Source organism: Ambystoma mexicanum, chromosome 11 (genome assembly GCF_040938575.1).
Source record: "Ambystoma mexicanum isolate Mex_15411 chromosome 11, UKY_AmexF1_1, whole genome shotgun sequence".
Lineage (NCBI taxonomy): Eukaryota > Metazoa > Chordata > Amphibia > Caudata > Ambystomatidae > Ambystoma > Ambystoma mexicanum.
Genome location: NC_090934.1, coordinates 1,334,932,242 through 1,334,951,418, shown reverse-complemented (window position 1 = coordinate 1,334,951,418; position 19,177 = coordinate 1,334,932,242). Strand labels below are relative to the sequence as shown.

The 19,177-nt window shown below is 44.5% G+C and overlaps 1 protein-coding gene across 2 annotated transcripts in view; it reads left to right on the top strand.

Annotated features, from left to right (window-relative positions):
- WDR72 (WD repeat domain 72) overlaps positions 1–19,177 on the top strand; it is a 933,775-nt gene that overhangs the window by 633,137 nt on the left and 281,461 nt on the right. For both annotated transcript variants that reach the window (XM_069624855.1, XM_069624854.1), the window contains exon 18: positions 7,384–7,567. In XM_069624855.1, coding sequence (XP_069480956.1) covers positions 7,384–7,567 — 184 coding nt within the window. The remainder of the gene's footprint in view (positions 1–7,383; positions 7,568–19,177) is intronic.

Below are 19,177 nucleotides of genomic sequence, written 5' to 3'. Positions count from 1 at the left end.
TAAAAGCGGGACGGACATGTCATAATCCCCTATTGATAAGGGAATGTTATCAGTAAAGGGAACCAACCCCCTAGCCCCAGAGAATCCTTGGGTGTTCATGGCCTCACCTGACATCTTAAATTTACCTTCCCTTATGCAAGACCGGGTCGCTCCGGTGTCAACAAGGAATGATCATTTTTTGTCACCTATCGTTACCTCTATGCATGGTTCCTCCGCACTATTAGGTGTTACCGACAGGATGGGACACACCAAGGCCGTATGTGGGCTGTCCTATTGAGGGTATAATGATTGACCACTTCCTGTGTAAGGGTTGTGTCCCAGGACCGTCACCCTTCCCAGTTGTGTTTGCTGTAGTTGTGTATTGGTAGAGGTTATTTTATGGTCCTGAATTTGGGCAGGTTGCTGTACTTGCTGCACTTGATGTTGTTGTGTTATCGTTACCTGTTGTAGTGGTAGTGAATATGTCTGTGGCTGTTGTTGTGTTACTAGTTGTTGCTGCACATTTCCCGGTTGCAGTGCCTGCTGTTGTTGGGTGTCCTGCTGTTCCCTTGTAGGCCCTTGTTGTCCCTGTTCTCCCCATGATGGTGTACTTGGTCTCATTCTACATGTGCGTGACATGTGCCCTAGTAATCCACAAATCCAACATACCGGTGGTTCCCTGTTCTGCCATGGAAAGCTCCCTGAATTGTCCTGATATACTGGTTGCCCGGTGGGGTAGACATTTCTGAATCCTCCCCCTTGCTGTTGTGTGTTACAGCCGTATCCCCTCCCCCTCATCATTCCTCCCCTTCCCCTGTTGTAATTATAATATCCAGCTCCTGGCGTTGAGTATCCTCCTCCCATGTTAGTCGTGTATGGTTGGGGTGGTGGCAGCTGTTGTGCTACAATCTGTGATGATTGTATTTGGGAGGGATCTTGTGCAGCCACTACTTGTGTGGGGTTTTGCATCATTGTTGCAGGTGTAGTTATTAGTGCACCTTCCATCGTGTATTTAGTACGTTTTTTCTGTACCAATTTAGCCTCTTCCGCTTTTCTATCCTCTTCCTTTTGTTTCATCTTTTCTTGCCATGTCCTACAATGATGTACTATCGTCAGTTGTATTTCTGGCCATGCTTTTGCTTCTATCCCCACTACCTTCTTCAGTTGTTTCTGAACTGCTTCTGGAAGCCCTTGTATTAGTATATGATAGAATATTGCTAGTGTTTTGTCCCATTGTTCTCTAGTTTCCATACGCCACTTGTCTTGAATTTCCTGGATATAATCAACAGGATCTTCGTTCTCACGCATCTTGCGCGAGGTAATTGCTCCTATGTCTGATGTGTCTGGGTACTGTACCCTCATCGCTTGCCATAATGCATGTCTGCAGTTTGCGAATGGTGCCCCATCGTGTGATGTGTTTGCTATTGTGACCCCGGGGAAGCCTGCTCTCTTCCAGATGTCATCTGCTGCATCCCCCAATATTGATATTAGAAGGCCCTTTATATCCCCCACTGCCAGTTTCTGTCCTGCGGTGTGTTTTTCCATTTCATATATCCATTTTCCCGCACCTCCACTTAATGATGGGAGCCTGCACTTTATATTTTCCTTGTCTGCATGCTTCCAAGGGACGTATTGTGGTCTAACCCCTCCCCTCTCCAGAAGTGGCATTAAGTTGTGTCCTGTTTGACCCCCTGGGTTCCACAAAATCGAGTCCGTGCACCCCTCTTCTTCTTCTGTGTCTTCTACATCGTCAATTGCGTCCATATTTCCCCTGCTCGTAACTGTTTCTCCTCCATCTCTTCCCCTTCCTTTATCATTTCTTTTATTTAATGTGGGCGTGTGTATTCGTTCTCCCTGCCTGCGTCCAGGGAGGTCTCTAAGCCTGCCTGCATAGGGTGTCAGTTCGTGGGGGAAGGGTGCGAGTTTAGGTGGGCATGTTGCTCGTAATGAGTGTGGGGTGGTGGAGCATGTTGGACGGGATGATGAGGGTGTAGCTGCACGTGTCTGCCTTCCTGCCGTTCCTTGCTCTTCCCCCTCACTTCCCTCCAGTTCTTCCTTTCTCCTGCAGACCCATGGTGATTCTCTATTTGTCCGGGTGATGTATAATTTATCTAGGCTTTCCCTTTCACTATTTCTTCCTTCCTTCTCCATTCCTTCTTCTTCCTCACTACAAAAGTAATCCAGGAACGGCAACCCCCAATCTGTCTTTTTCCCCCTAATCGTTACTGTTTTTAAGTCTATTAGATACGTTCCTCCCGTTTCTTCTTTACCAATTGCTCCCCTTTGTGCTGATGTTGTTGCTACTTCTGTGTCTCTGTGTACATACCTCCTTACTTCACTCTCCCCTCTCCTATCTTCTCTTTCCCCTTCATTTTTCTCCGCTATTTTTCTACCAATTTCCTCTCTTCTCTTTTTCAATTCCTCCATTACTTCACTACTCATCTTTTCCAATATCCTTTCTTCTTCTCTCTTCCTTTCCCATCTCACTCTTTCCCGCTCTAATATACCCTCTATCATCCTCCCTTCTTCGTATTTCCTTGTCGTTTCTGATAGTAATCTCCTCTTCCATATTTCCATTTCTTTTTCTTTCTCTTCTTCCTCTCTTTTCTTGTCACGCAGTGCTGCTCTTGATACCCTTTCTGCTACTGCCTTTACCCTTTCGGCTTCTCTCTTTTGCTCCTCAGTTCGTTCCCTCATTTTTTCCAACTCATTCTTACTTTCTTTCCTTTCCCATGCTCTCTCTCTTTCCTCTCTCTCGAGCTGCTTGATCAGTGCATTCTGCTCATCTCTTAATTCTGCTAATCGTTCCTCCAAAATCTCTTCCTCCTTTCTTTTCCCCTCTTCCCCTTTCATTTCACTCTTTCTGGTATTATCCTCGTCCATTTTCCTTACTACCTCCTTCTCTTCTCCTCTTAATGAACCTCGTAATTTTAATAGTACCTGCGCAGCTACCCACTCATCATGTCCTATTTCCGCGATCTGCTCTTCGCCAGTCCTCCCCTCCCCTGCGGGCATCTTCCTATGAGCTGACACCGTCATACTAGTCCGCTCCCCTCCCGTGTGGCCACCTGTAGCTGTATATGGTGGCGGGCTGTATGCCGGGTTCGAGTACCCCTCAGCCGCCCTTAATTGTTCTCTTACTATTTCTCCTAGTTCTCTTAAAGGATATAACCCCCCTCCCTCCGTTTTCACTACCTTCGCTAGGGGCATATCGTCGCTCTGTTCCTTTTTTATTTCCTTTTCGTTTGAGTTGTTACTCTTTTCTCCTCCCTCTTGTCCGTTCCCCGTGTTCCGTGTTCCTTCACTCTCTTTTTCCCCATTCTCTCCTTCCTCCTTAATCTTCTTCTCTTCCGTTGTTTCCCCCATAATGAACATTCCGTTTGGTCCTGGTCGGGACCCTTGGAACATCCTCCATAGGTTAAACACCTCCACTTGGTGTGTCAACTTCTCCCCCTTGTATGTGTTATGCAGATGGGTTAATAGTGAATGCTGGGTATATGGATCGAAACTGCCATTAGGCGGCCATGTTGTCGTCATTTTGTTGTCCGTCCCCTGTGTCCATTCTATGCTATATTTGATCAGTTTCTCCCTATGGGGTGACAGTGTTTTACATATATGCTGTAGCGGGGTAGTGAGGGTGTTCCCCCACCCTCCCGATCCTATCCCGTGTGACATAGTAGCACTTCACTCGTTATCCTACCCCTATTTGGTAGCGGTTATCTTGCTAACAGTGTACGCTATACAATCTTAGATCTTTACCTGGCCCCGTAATTTTGGGGACTTGCGATTGTCCGCTAAGGAGAAATAGTAAAATATAGCATTTGCATTTGTATATTCTTTTCTTCCTTTACGAACACCTTTACTGCCCCCTGCGGCCGAGGCGCACGTAGCCCCCTGCGGCTGCGTGCCCCGTGTGACATTCTTATACAGCCGTCCCACTTTCTTTTACCCTTCCTCCTCTTTCTTCACTTGTCATGGCCGGCATTCTCCGTGCGCAGCCACGTCCCCCTTTTCACCTTGCCCCGATCTACTCGTTACCGTTTATCTCCATCTCCATTCCCTTACCATTATTCTCTTCCCCACCACTCTCCGAAGAATGCCGTGTGTTCGAGATATCCTATGAAAGCCCTACTGGTGACGTCACCGATCTTTTCCAAAACTACTGGTAAGTTCTTTACATGTTTTTAAAAGGCCAAAATACGCTTGCAATCTACCCCCGTTAACCCCACAGCTGTCCTCTTGTCACGCCTGCAACAAGGTAATCAACAATATAATCGGACTGCGCATGCTGCGTCGCCTCGCGTGTGATACGCCCCTCGACAGGAGGGCTTAACCAGCCAATTATCTTCCGTATTAGGCAACCAGCTAGCTACCGCCTACAGGGAAACGTCATCTATCTATCGAGTTTCCTGCTCGATCAATAGGGATCCTCATCTACTCATTGATCAATAATCATCAAATCGTAGGAAACCGCACACACACACCCTTACACGTGGTCGCGACCTAGGCCAATCAGTGTCTACGAGCGGCCGCACGTGATGTTTTTCGTGCTCCGCCCCCTCCTCTTCCGTAACGTAGCGGACTGCTCTCGCACTTGTCCAGCTACCATTCACTTCACCGTCAACACTAATTTATCAAACCTTCGCCGCGCACCTGTGTAACACCTCCCGCCTCCCGTATTCTATTCCTCCCCCCTCCCTCACAATTTCACATTGCTTGTTGGGCGTGGCATACTCACCAAGTTCTCTTGATGCGGGGCCGCTCGACTGCGTGCACCCCTCCAAGTGGCTCGCCACCTCCCCTCGTCTGGACCACGTCTGGACACTCGCCAACCGCGGACGGGATACTTCTCAACCGGCTCCCGAAGGCCAATATCCGGATTGCGCTGTCCGGTCTTCTCGCAGTTCCGCGATGGTCCTGTAGTCCTCAAAAGGGGGCAGCGGCAGAGGGGGCCACGCCGCCGGGCCTCCTCGCAACGAGGGCACTCGGAAAAATAAAATAAAACCAGATCTTAAACAGATCTCAGCAGTGCCTCCAACTTGTCGGGGGGAAATTCTGCCGGGGTCGGCTGGGCCGTCCGCAGACCCCCAGACAGGGAGGCCCCAACTCCTCCCACGTATCCCAAAAATGAGTATGAGGCACACGCAAGAAGCAAGGTGGTTCTGCTGTTTATTAAACAACGGCAGGGATGGGTCAAGGATCGTACGCGTCCGTCCTGACTCTCTCTCTCTTCGTGGGGCTCGCAGGCCCTTTTTTACCTCAGTATGACGCGCTACTTGCGTCACCTGGGAAAGTTAGCAAAAAACCTATCGTCACTCTGGATTGGTTCCTCGAGTGGTAGGGTTAGTATAGCATACGTATAGAGAGCGCTGTTAGTGGTTGAGGGTCAGTCAGGTGGTATACTTGGGTTGTCCCTTCAATTAGATACATGAAAATTGTTACATGAAGACCCCTGAGGATTGGCTAATGTTAATGGCGTCAGTGATAAGTGCCCCATGTTCTGATTGGTCCACTCGCGAGCCCCCCCCCCCCAGTCTGGGACCATCGCTGTTCCCAGCTCGCGGTGCACCTGTCATTTGCAACAATGTATAACTATGGGTATGTGCAGACAATGCGAAGATTTGTTCATATGCTGGAGGGCAGACTACTCCCACTGCCGCAGATGTCCATTGAGTCGCTTCATTGTTGCTGCCTGTGTCTCAAAACGTGGGATCCAGGCGCCTCCTTCCTCCTGGGTCTGGCACCCTGTCAGGTTCGGCTTTGTCACGTGAGGAGAGACCGTGGTTGAGGCAGAATTCTGCACATTTAATATTGCATTTTCCACTGTGTGTCTGGCTTAGTTTGCAGGTGTGACCTTGGCTTCGGCTTGTGGCATGCGAGTTTGCAACATTGTGCCCTTGACTGTCTGTTCTCGCCGGGCTCATTCTGCAGGGTCATCAATTGTACTCTTGCTCGTTCAATGTTCATGGAGGCTCTTGCTTGCGGCCTACTTGGGCCTAGTGCATAGGTGGGGATGTTTGATGCACGGCGCTTTAGGTTATGGTATCATACTGCCTTATCCCCAGCATCATGTCTTCGTTATATTTCTCATTGCAATGCATGGGTTAGGAGAAGCGTCAGCAAGCATTTTAGATGAGTTCGTTGTGCGTCTTGCGTTTCTGCATTTTGAAAAACCTATGTGAAAAATAATAAAGATGCGCGTCAGTGGGTGTGTCCGTTGCCTACGTCATAGCACTGAATATGTTCTTCGTGTGGATTGGTGTGGGAGTGTCCAGTGTGCATGTTTGCACGGGTGTGCTGACTGTTGGCTAGGTCGTCATGGCATCTCTAACGATGTGTTTATTTACTGTTGAATGGTTCAGTCGAGTTCATCCATGCCGCAGGTGTCGGCATGGGCAGGGCAGGCTGGTGCGCAGGCTGGTGGGCACATCCGTATGTTCCTGTACCAGGGTATTTGGTCGTCTGGTAGATAGGCAAACTCCTCTCGTGGCGGGTGTCTGGGCCGCGATCCTCTAGGCCAGGGGCGTGAGGGGATTGGTGGGAATGTTCCATTCTCCCACTTCAGATTCTTGACCCTGAGCCACCGCGCCGGCCAGCCTGCACCCAGCTGTCCAGCCTCGCTTGCCGAACTGCCTGACGCCTGATACCCGCAGCTGTCTCCCATCACAAACTCTGTCTCATGAGCAGCAGAGCACCTTGGAACCGCCTCAACGCTGTCGAGCACCAAGAACTTCTTCAGCAATGGGTACATTGTGGTTTACCCCCCCGGACCTTCTCCGAAGGCCCCTAGAGACAGTTATGACCCTTTGCCCCCTTGGTGCTGGAACCTAATTAGCTTGAACAGTAAGACTGATTACTTTATTACTTTACCAACTACCCTGCTAACAGTATCCAGAGTGCATCCCTTTCCATCTTGAAACTATCTGTACTATGTGTTCCTTTACAGTGTCAGTTGTATTTTGTAGTGTCCTAGAACTGTCTGTTGTGGTAATAATAAAGTAGATATTTGTATACAACCTTGACTTGACAGCCCCTTTTATCAGTAGGTAATAATTGGATTTTCGCTGTATTGCAACTAACCAACGATCCACGACCTTGCACAAATAAGCCTGCCGTTCCGTCCACATTACCTAAATTGGACAAGGAGGTTTCATAATTTGCTTGTATCACAATCTGTTCGGATCCCTTCTGGTGTACTAGAGATGTGGGGTTGATTGATGGTTTAGAAACCGATATTCATTCCTGGACCACTGGTGCCCTGGAAGTTTATTCATCACAGTAGCCTTACTCCAAATCATGTGGCGAGCAACATGTTGTAGAGCCCTGCTCCAGAACAATATTTCTACAAGGTTTTCAAGCATGACCCTAGACCACCATGATAACCTCTTACCTTCGTCTCGACAGGCTATTGAGGCTACACAAGCTGTACTGTTTGCTGAGGTTCGAAGGCATATGGAAACCTTTAGAAAAACCTCGACCGACGCTCCGTCATTGGCCATCGTAGAGATTGAGAAAGGTGATACACAGACAGCACCAAAGATGGAACAAGAAGAGGAGTTGCAGCATGTTCTGACTACTCCTGTAGAAGGTAGGCGATATATAGGCGAATTCGAATAGAGCATATGCACTTTCTGAGGATGGCAGCTAAGCTATTTATTTAAACTGTCAATTGCTGTATTTTCCAATGGAAATTTTGAACCCAGCCCATATAGAACAGCATACAACTATACAAAATCATTTTCATGCATTACACTACTTCCGCATTTACATTGTATACTTCACCATTTACATTGTATTAATGGAACTGTGCAAACTTATTAGGCTGGTGTACAGGAAGACACATCCCTGCGTTATAGATGACTGCATACAGTGTACAGGCCACACTTTTATGAAATGACTATGCAGAGAATCCTACCTGAATGAAAGACTGAAACACATGTTTTAACCTTCACGACATTTTCTCAGAAGTTTCCTGTGTTCCAACTTGTTAATGAAATCATCTTAAAATATGACACAAACACAAAGTTTGTGCTGTAAATCGCAGAATGTTGCACATGTACACCTAACTGGTGTGCGATTCAAACTATCTGACCGCAACAGAATCCAACCAGCGCCGTTGACTAGAAATCGCACAAGGTTTTGGGGAAGATGGATCATTTGGGCCATAATACATTCTGCCTTGTATTCTCAGCTACAACCCCATGGGCCTCACCACGAGTTTGGCCGTAATCTGGCAGTACATCTGCGGAATTACTGCCAAACTCGTTTACTGTTACCCCTATTGGGTCATGGCATTATCATGAGATCATGAGAGGTGGTAAGGTGGTGTAAATATGCATTTGTTGGGTCCATTCGACTCTATTGGAATTTTTGGTGGATTTTCCGTGAGTGGTAAATTGACAGTGTATATTTGCCAAATTCTGATGGTAAGGTGGAAGTTTTACCACCAGCCATTTGCTGGAAGTAAAACTTTCCCCTTACCACTGAATCCCTAGTATGGCAGTGTGCTGATTCAGTACTAGAGTGGAGGTGATGCGATGCTGCCACTTTACCACCATTTTATTGGACTACTGTACGTGTAATGAGGCCCATTTCCCTCTGGCAATGTCATTTTTCATACTTTTCCCTATCAAAAGGAAGCCAGCAAAAGTTGCCGTCTTGACATCTGATCGCTCATTGCTTTAATTGAATAGCTCAGGAGTTAAGCTCTCGCCACTGCCTGCACTTTTCAGGTTTGAATCGTGAGAGGGCTGGTGCAGCCCTCCATCCCTCTGAGGTTGATAAATTGGGTACTATTAAATGTGCTAATAAAACCGCATATATCACAGTGTGCCCAAGAGTGTGTAATCTGGCAGGAAGCGCTATATAAAAAACATGGTATTATTTTTATTATTTATTTTGCCACTTTTATAGCACCAAGTGCTATGACCTCATAGAGCAGTGAGATGTCGAGCAGTGCATTTCTGCACAACCCTGGGTTTTTGGAAAACTGTTCTTTATATTTCATCTTTGCAAAGATAACTGGCACTGAGCGCTCTTTCTGGTTTACCGGACTCTCTATGCTTGAGGAACGCTATTTTGCCCAGTTGCCATTATGTTCAAACCCGCTTGAAGGAAATGCGTTTTTGCCTGACTCAATTTAAAACTCACATTTTTCCCATAATGGAGAACTAATCAATTAGCAATAGGTAAGAGTTTCCAAATCTAGCATGTGGCCGAAGCTGCCCAGTCCATAATTCTTAATAACTTCATCCGAAGTACCTGCTGCCTTAGTAGGCTGGGGGCTGATGGGCATTAGTGGTCAAGCGGTAAGTGGAGAAAGCTCGCTGAGTATTTTTCAGCCTTCTTTATTTCAATCTTCGCAAATGTTTATTTTCCCAAAGAACTCCGTAATGCAGAAGGAATCAAATTTGCTGCGCATTTTTGCACAAAATCAAATTGTGCAGGCGCCACTCGGGTTTCCAAATATTATAAAGGGTAGGATTGCACCAGGTTAGAGTTAAGGAGAGCGGGCTGCAGTACATATGGAAATCCTGTGTGCGTGCAATGTGTGTTTGTTTCCTTCTGCTTCAAAATGTGCCTCTCTGCACTCTTTATGCGGGCAGCCAATCAGGCAACGCAGATCGCTTACCCCAGACGTTGCGTAGCTTGTTTCTACGTCCTCGTGATATCAATGAACAGCGGGAGTGGGCGCGGCCTACGATGATTTCTTATGGGAATTCAGGGCGAACATAGATACCCTTAGCACTTACTAACACTCAAGGCCAGCCTTAGTGGCAACAGTGCCCTAGACGAATTGGCTCCCGCCCCCCGTTCCCCACGCACCCCTGGTCACCAGGGGGCAGGGGGAGCAGGATGCGCCACATTTCTTTTCAACCTCCTTGTTCCAGCACCTCGCAGGGAGCTAATCATTGGAATAGGACGCTCATACTAATGCATGAGTGCCCTACTCCAATGCAAACCGCCTCGCTCCCGCTTCGGAGCGAGGAAGTAATCATGTAAATAGGGTGCTGATGCAGAGCATCAGCACCCTATTGTTATTAAATGTGTCCCACCACCGCGGGCACATTTAATAGCAAAAGGGCACCTGCCGTGCCTTCTCTCGGGAGCCCTTGAAAGACTCCCTTGAGCTGGCGTGGCATGGGGCAAATGGTGCCCTCTGGGGCCTGGCGCCCCGGGCGGTCGCCCGGCCAACCCTGCCCTAAGGCCGGCCCTGCTAACAATCACCAACCTAGCTCCTGTCTAAAATTGGCCAATTTTCTTTAATTGAAATCAATAAAACACTGTTTCAGAAATGCCTCTTTGTTGCTGGTCTTACTGTCACAGGTGGAGGTTAATCTGTTTACCCTGCTGCTTTTATTTATGACTGGCAGCAGGTCCCCACATGAGCTGCGTGGGTTCATTCTTAAAACCCAAGAGACTACAGAGCATAAGCAGCTGTTAACGTACCCCTATTAGTTTCTATTTAGCACACATGATGGTGCATAATGAACACCAAAGCGGTGAACTGTCTGGGGTGATTCTTATCAGGGCAATTATTAATGGCTGGTTTATCCAGCACTGAGCTTCTCTCCAAGGTAGACGGTTCTTCATAAAGAGGAAACAACGTCCATCTGTCTTGATTTCTGCTCAAGGTGTGCTTCATTGTTAAACCCAGTGGAGTAACTTTGCGGAAAATGTTGGGGTTTGGGGGGGATTTGACATCTAAACGAAAGCGGCCCATTCCAAATGAGTGGAACAAAATGGTATGCCACAAATGGTGTGGGGGGACAAACGCACATGTGCCCCCCTTAAAATTATATCCATGTTTAAATCATACACGCTATTTTTCTAAATGCGGGATCAGGATTCGAACCTTTGCTGTGCTGCATTGTCTTGCTTCCAAGACAATCACATTGCCCCTGAGCTATCCTTCCTCCCCTTGATTTGTGAGCTGAAGACAGGGGTTCAGTGGTAGCTTCTCACTCTAAAGCCACAGTACGTTGATAGACGTGACACTGCACAGCTCTGCTACCAGAAATACCACCCCGCACCGCTCACCTGTGAAGCAGTAACGTAACCACGGACGACTTATTCCTGGTTTCAACGATTGCAGTGAGTCTAGAGATTTCAATGGTTAATTGAAACTATTCATCCAGTGTAAACAATGTTTCTTGGTTCTGGCGCACACATACATAGCATCATATTCACTCATGTCGTGCATCATGCATGATTCCTCCCACTTCAAAGCTCTATAGTAATATGTGCTTTTAATATCCAATTTAATGATACTGAATTTATCAACCTGGGGAGGATGTGGGGAATGAGTGAGTTCTATGGAGTTAAAGCATGTGTCCTATAGGCTAAGAACAGATGTCTAGGGTGAGCTAGCTACAGTTTGGATGTATGCATTTAGCTATCTCTTGTCCTTTGCTATTTCCCTCATCTTCAACAGTACCATATTCTTGGAACAGATTGTGTTTTTAAATAAACAATAGTTTTTAACTCCTGATTCAGACATTAATAGTGTCCCCATATCTCTATCCTAGGGAGACCTATTCCAGGCCCAAGATGAAGGCTACCAGCCGAAACGTCTTAAGGACCAATATCCACATATCCCTCTTGGTCCTATAATCCTTTTTGATCTAAATCTAGACGTCGACCACGTGTTAGGTCACCCTCCAGCCTGGCTACAGACAACCAAGAATTCTCCCATTTAATGTTTTTGTCTTGGGTTGTCTTGCATCTGAACACACGATAATCACTTGTCACTAATGGTGGTGGTTACCCTACTTTTTGTTTTATTGCTTTTTGCCAATTAATTTGGCCATTATAATGGTGTGAGGATAGGGCTAAGACTGTGTTCTAACCTCCGGCACACCAAGTATCTCTTTATGAAAAATTTGTTTTGCATATTTGTTTGCTCTCGGTACAAACAGTCTTTTATTAATAACACTGATGCATGATTAACTAAATGCACCCAACAGCAAAATAAACTTATAAGCTGTATATATGATACCTATTTTTGTCTGAACTACTTCATGTACATCTTCACATTTACAGTGTTTTTGTATTTCCTTGGACACAATAGAAATTACTTGGGCCTACTAGAATCAGGAAGTAGTCCCGCCCCTAAAACGTTACACGTCAGAACAGACCCCCCCTTGTTAACCACCTGTGAAGCAGTAACGTAACCACGGACGACTTATTCCTGGTTTCAACGATTGCAGTGAGTCTAGAGATTTCAATGGTTAATTGAAACTATTCATCCAGTGTAAACAATGTTTCTTGGTTCTGGCGCACACATACATAGCATCATATTCACTCATGTCGTGCATCATGCATGATTCCTCCCACTTCAAAGCTCTATAGTAATATGTGCTTTTAATATCCAATTTAATGATACTGAATTTATCAACCTGGGGAGGATGTGGGGAATGAGTGAGTTCTATGGAGTTAAAGCATGTGTCCTATAGGCTAAGAACAGATGTCTAGGGTGAGCTAGCTACAGTTTGGATGTATGCATTTAGCTATCTCTTGTCCTTTGCTATTTCCCTCATCTTCAACAGTACCCTGCTTGCAGATAAAGTGAGTGGTATAAGCTTCTACCTTGCAGAAGTCATGCAGGCCCTGAGTTCTGAATTGGCACAAGAACTACCCTAAAACATCATCACTTTTACACGGTAAACTGAATCAGCCAGATAGCCTTTAACAAAGCGCTCACAGTCGCACGCGCTTGATGATCTCTTAGTACAACAATGACTCCCTGTACTGAATATTTGGTTGTCACTGTAAAGAGCAGCTGAGAGACCCAGATCAATATTATGCCTTCAGTGCACAAGATCTCTTAGGAATAGCTTTCACACTCATGGACATACTGTAAAATGCTTTGGATCTTTATTACTCTGTAGGACCCAATTTGTGATAACTAAGACACCTTAAATAATTAGGATGACACTCATCTCTGAATGTGAGTGTGAGACCACCAGCCCTGGTGCCCTGGAACTCCAGGATATGGCCAGGGTGTCAGATTTATTTGGTTCTGGCCTGTTATCGCAGTGGTCCTGAGGTTTTCAGGCTCAATCTGGCTGGTTGCTAGTCACAGACAATTCCATAATCTATCCAAGCAATTGCGGCTCACCAACACTGCAAACCTCTTGCCCCTTGACTTGTGGATAACCTCCTCTTGGGTTGCTTTCTCTTTTCTTTTCGGGAAGCTCCTCCTTCCCATCCTCCTGTGCTGCTTGTCTCCTTTCCTCTGAGACACCCCACCATGCTATGCTTCTCGCCCCCTCAGTTCTTGGCTTCACTCTGCTTCCCCCTCTCCTCAACTTGCATTGCTATCACCACTGGTTCTTCTCTCCTTTTTAGATATCCTGCCACCGCCTACCCCTTTGATGTTCCATGTATCTTCTTCCTGCTTCTTGAATTCTGTCTCCATCTCTTCGTTACGCCTCCTCTGCTTTTCATCCTCCTACATCCCACCCCATTTGTACGTCACCACCTCCTGGCTTGGTGTTATTCTCTCCTACTCTGTATCGCCCTGCTCACCCTCCTTTTTGTCTACTCGCATTTCATCATGACCATGCAATATTTAAAATATTGTTCCTAAAATAATTGGAAATCGTTGGTATTGAGTTATACGAAGAACCCAAAGCCGGATTTGCTAAATAATTTTAACTTATCTTTTAAATACCAATTTTTCTAAGTGCAAACTAACTGTCAGGCCATTCTGCATTTTTTAAACATGTAATAATTATCATCATTTCTAAAAGAAAAAGAAAGTTAAATTGGAAAAAATGTTGGAAACTTTCTTTAAGTCAATCCAAACGTATTTGTCGTTTTTTTGTTCATAATCATATCTGAAAAATAGCTTTTTCTTTTTAGTAAAATGGACTGAATAACTCACACTGATTACATACCCAAGTGCATTTCCAGGCAAACCCCCCCCCCCCCCAATTTTTACTGTCTAGTTATTTTCCACATGTAAGTAGAATCCTCCAAAATTGGTCCACCACTAAACCCATTTAATCTTTTATAGAGAATTTGTCTAAATGACAGATTTTGGACAATAGTTTGAGGAATATTTGGAAACTTACTTTTAAAACATTGTCAATATTGAAGGGGCTGCATTCATGAAACCTCTGATGAGTAAAACTATGAATGATCTTCTTGTTCATATTGCTTAGTGCATTGAGATATACCACCTACAGTGTCGTTTTAGATTCCAAATCTTATGTCAGGTAGGACGTCATTATCAAAACATTGGACAGAAGAGATGATTGCATGGCTTCAAAGTGTAAATCACGTGAATTGGGTCTGCTGCGGGAGTGGGCGGAGCCTGCAATGATTTCTTATGAGAATTCAGGACGAACATAGACGCTCTTAGCTAATACATACAGAATTCATAAGTAGATGGGTTGAGTCATGCTATAAAAGGCAACGACAGTTATCTATACTCTCATTCAATGTTTTATAATACTTAGTAGTGTATTGTGTATTGCAGATAAACTGCATTTTTTGTGTCACACTTGCTTAAATTCATTGCACTTGCATGGAAGTCGTTGCCAATAGTGGTCTAATCTATGTTGTTGACTTGTATGTTCTGCAGGTATAGTCTTGTTATACTTGTGCTTATCATTGTGAAACCCTTATGAAATATAGTCAAAGTGACTGGTGCTTTTCCCAAACACATAAGCATATTTCTTCTTACAAACCATCAGTTCTCAGCATATCTAATTCCTACTTGAAGGGCATGCAATTACTATTCTTTTCCATTTAAATAGATAACACACTGCTTGACCGCCATAGATCAAATAGATTTCAGACTTGATCATATCACCAAGTAGGTACTGTTATAAGTTTGCAAAAACCTGACTATTGTTGGCGATCAGGACAGTGCAGCGCATTGATCCTGCCTGATCTCTCAACAGCTTTTCATCTGGTAGATTACAAAATTCTAAAAAGCTGGATCATCGGATCAGGGACTCCACTTTACAGTGGTTACAGTGCGCAAAAATGAAGTCTTTCCACTCCAGCTGCATTTGGGATAATTTGCCTACCCACAACGCATTGCTCATGTGGCTCTGAACTGGAGGTGAATTTACAGTGATGGTGCCTGGCGGTGCTGTGGCATGTGTGACTGGACTCAAATGGCTTATTTTACTTTCACAATCCATCTCCAAAAATTGCCTGTTTATGGTCCCTCAATGCATCTCATCGTTACCCTTCAGTTTTGTTCTCTATACCTGATCCCCACCTTCGTCTTTCAACAAACAGCAACGTCAATGATACCCGGTTAATCCTACAAATTCCAATAAGACCCTACCTTTGATTATAATCTCTGATTGCCTTCGACAAGCCTGCAAAGAACCATCTTCTCCTCAATCTGGAGAAAACAAGAATCCTCATTCTGGTTAAACCGGCTGTATTTCCTCCACGCTTAGCTGGTAATAACCCTGCTATCCCCTTGTCCACTTATCCCCTAGAACAAAATCTGGGCATCCCTGCAGGTGAAGACCAGTCCTTGTGAACTCAAATCACAGCCATTGCTAAACTAGCTTTTGAACATTTAAAAGTGTTAAGAAGAAAATGTCCTTTCCTTGTGTTTCCTAATAAATTCACAGCAATCGTAGAAGGCTATCTCTTGATTTCAAAATTCGAACAGCCTGTTGAACCATCTTAACCGTCAGACTGCAAAGAGTGCAAAATGTGGCTATGCGACGCTGCTGCGTCAGTGACGTAGGAAACATTTTTCAACAGCCCTACAGTCTCTGCTTTCGCTGCCTCTATTAAGTGACCTTCTCAAGTAAGCCCTGCAGAGCCTGGTGTAAATGTAGTCCCTTCGTCGCATCCATTTCTTCCATCACCATAGGCAACCTAATTCACTTATGCAAGACATTCACCATATAAACTTTACCAATATCTGGTAATGGCTTTTCAGCTACAGAATGCGATGTAAAATGTATATGTTAGCTCACATTGCTATCTACCCTAACCTATTCTAGTAGGATGCCAGTTTCATCGGGATTTAAACCCGTCCGAGACACATATGATCAAACTCTTCATCTATGGCTGGAAAAACTCTTGTGAAGCGCTAGATATAGACTCAAATTAAAATCCAGTTTTTGGGCACTCACTCCAATGTATGAAACGGAGCACATCTTAACATGCACTTCCCTGCTCCTACATTCTACTCTTTCATGTATTTTAATGTGCAATTGTGTATGAACTATATTCAACCTTTATAATTGTCGGACACTATAGTGTGTTATTTACTCAACCCAGAAGGCAACTCTAGTGAAAATGACCCTGGCATTGGCTATGACCAATTACAAGCACACTAGTTAGAGTTATTTAAAGCAGTTTACCCTGATTGACTATACATCATCAGAAAGCATCCTATGCATAGCTCTACAGTGAAATGAAACTTTCTGCACAATGCTACTTTAATTAGTTCACCTCTTTAACAACATCTTAACAGGTGGAACAGTATCTGAACAGGTGGATACAAGCTTGTCAGATACCACCTTTGTAGTCCAGCAGATGATGAGAAATACATTTCCATCGCATACCTCCCTCTTTACCTCCCCTGCCAGTCCAGCCTCCTGCTTTCAATATGAAAAGGTTTATATGGAAAACCTGGACAGGGTTTATTTATTTCGTTATTTATTTATTGTAATTCTTGTTATGCGCTACATGTCCGTGGGCCTCAGCGTAGGTTGAGGATTTCTATACTCTGTGGCGTTTGCCCCTAAACTAACTGTGGTCAGAAACTAAGAACACAGAGGGCCTAGTTCTGCCCTTACTTAGGGTGCTACTGAGAGAATTCTGAGTCATGCCGATTACAGCACTTTACAGATATGCCGATTACAGCACTTTACAGATTTAAATTCTGCCTACTTTGCCGCCTACACTAAGGAGCCAAACAATTCTCGTTCTGAGGGCTCTGCAATTCCCTCCTCCCTCACCCCTTTTTACCTCTTATGACCCCTGTACACTGTCCTGTACACTGTCTCCCGTTGTTTTAATGAAGCAAATAACTTTGCTGGAAATTATTCTGTGACAATGACTTCAAATTATTTATTTGTGTGTTAAGGGGTAAAAGACGGGTTGGGGGTATTGGGGTAAGAGTAGCGGGGAAGGGAGGCACAAAGTGGCCACACAAAATATCAAAAAAGAAATTTGAAGTAAATCACCACAAAAGTAATTAATTTTATTGACATGACAAGGTGAAGCCAAGGTCCATGAAATAGGGAAGGGTCATTGGCGCAAGAGATAATTACCCCTCCCAAGGTCTGTAGCACTATTAGCACTTGGTGGCAGTAGAAATACAAGTTTTGAAGTTGTTTTGGGGATGTAAAAAAGGATGCTTTAAGAGTGATGAAAGTAAACAGACAAAATGAGTTTGTAAATTTAATGTGGTTTTTATTTAAATAACACGGTCGTCTTCATAAGCTAAGCATTTTGCAAATTGATTAAACTAGGACAGGCTTAATATGAGCAGGTATCAGCTGTCGTGAAAAAATAAACAATTTCTCTAAAAGAAAGTAAAAAGATTTCCCATGCTTTAGTTTTCTCTGTGTTTTTTAAATAGGATGTTGCAGGGATAAAAGGTCCTCCCTGAGTAGAAGTGCCTGGCTGAAAGTAATCTTCCTTTTAAATTACATTGTTGTTTCTCTATCTGCTTTTGAAGATAGATTATTCAGAACAAAATCAATACTAGGGATCAATGTGATCACAGCGGGAAAAAAAATTTGAATATGCAAATTTCAATTTCTTTTTACGTTCACTGCAAGGATACGCGGGGGTGGGGACCTCGCTCCTCCCATACTCCCCTTATCTTGTATATTACTTTAACCCCCCCCACATATACTAGCAGTGTAATGCGGAGCAAAAGGTTCTGCATTTTTGTATTCCACATGTTTGTAGGCGCAATGATAGTATGATCCCAATAGTAGTAGTTATTGACTGCCGTCTGAATATTCTGATTGGCTGAGAGGAGCTCAATAACGATTCGATTTCCAGGAGGTTATAACACATTTGACAACCAAGCATGCATGCATGGGTGCAGCTCGTATTACACACACTGTTCTGTTGCAGAGAGGTAGTGTGGGACATGTTTTATTGAATATTACTTTTTTCCATCCCCCAAAAGTATGTTTTAGTTGTAACAAAAAAGGGGTCTAACATTTAAGGGACACATTTAACAGCTATGACAACTATACCCTGTTATGAGTCACACGAAATACAATTCTCTGAGGGCACATGCATGAGGCACGTTTCAGAAGCTCGGAATAGTATTCACTACCAAACACTCTTCAAAAAATGTTGTTTTTTTTAAAACATATAAATAAACCTATATGTTAACGTTGACCGCACACTAGCATTTGTTGAAATATCTCGGATTTTAAAACCTTTATGCACCTTTCAGGAAGGCTTTCCAGGGGTCGGATGCAATGAAGAATACAGATTAAATGCACATTTACACTTGAAAGTGTGTTCCTATTCAGGAGTTTGCCATTGAGTGTGAAGCGTTTAAGAGCAGCAGATGCCAACAGCGAGTACTTCTGCTCATGCCATATTTGGAGCAAACTGTAGCCCTGTACGCAGGTGGCTAAGAGTCGCTGCCACCGATGTGTTTTGTTCTTTTTCCAGTTCCAAGGGCTCTCTTTTAATCCCCTATTCATCTGCTTCCTGCGATGTCCACAGGACAGCCATCCAAGACATGGCTCTACATCTTAAAACGGTGTTCTTACTTGCCAGCCTCCCGCTGTTTTCAGACAAAGTAAAGGTCAGGCACAACCCCTCAGCCGAGAGCCCTGCAAGATTAGGTGCCATGCAGAAAATGGAGAGACACTTTAGCCTCGCTTTATATAAAAGCTCTGCGGCGAGGGGCTGGCATCTGTGTGTACAGATGCATCGAGTGGAAAAGAAAGCCAGTGTTATGTACGCGGTGAGACAGCTCTTTTGTTCAGCCGCTTAGACACCTGAATTCGTTACTGCCATGAGGCCGGGACAAAATGGACACCCCAAAGCATTCATTCTCACACTACATGCGTGAACGACGCAGACGCCATTTAAAATCCAGTGACAGGAATTATTTCAGAAACATTTTCGCATTGGTCAAAGTTCCACAATAGGGATTTGTTGATTTAGTGCGGGACATTTTTTTTTTTTTAATTAGTATTAATATTTGTTCTCTTTTTGTATTTGGCTT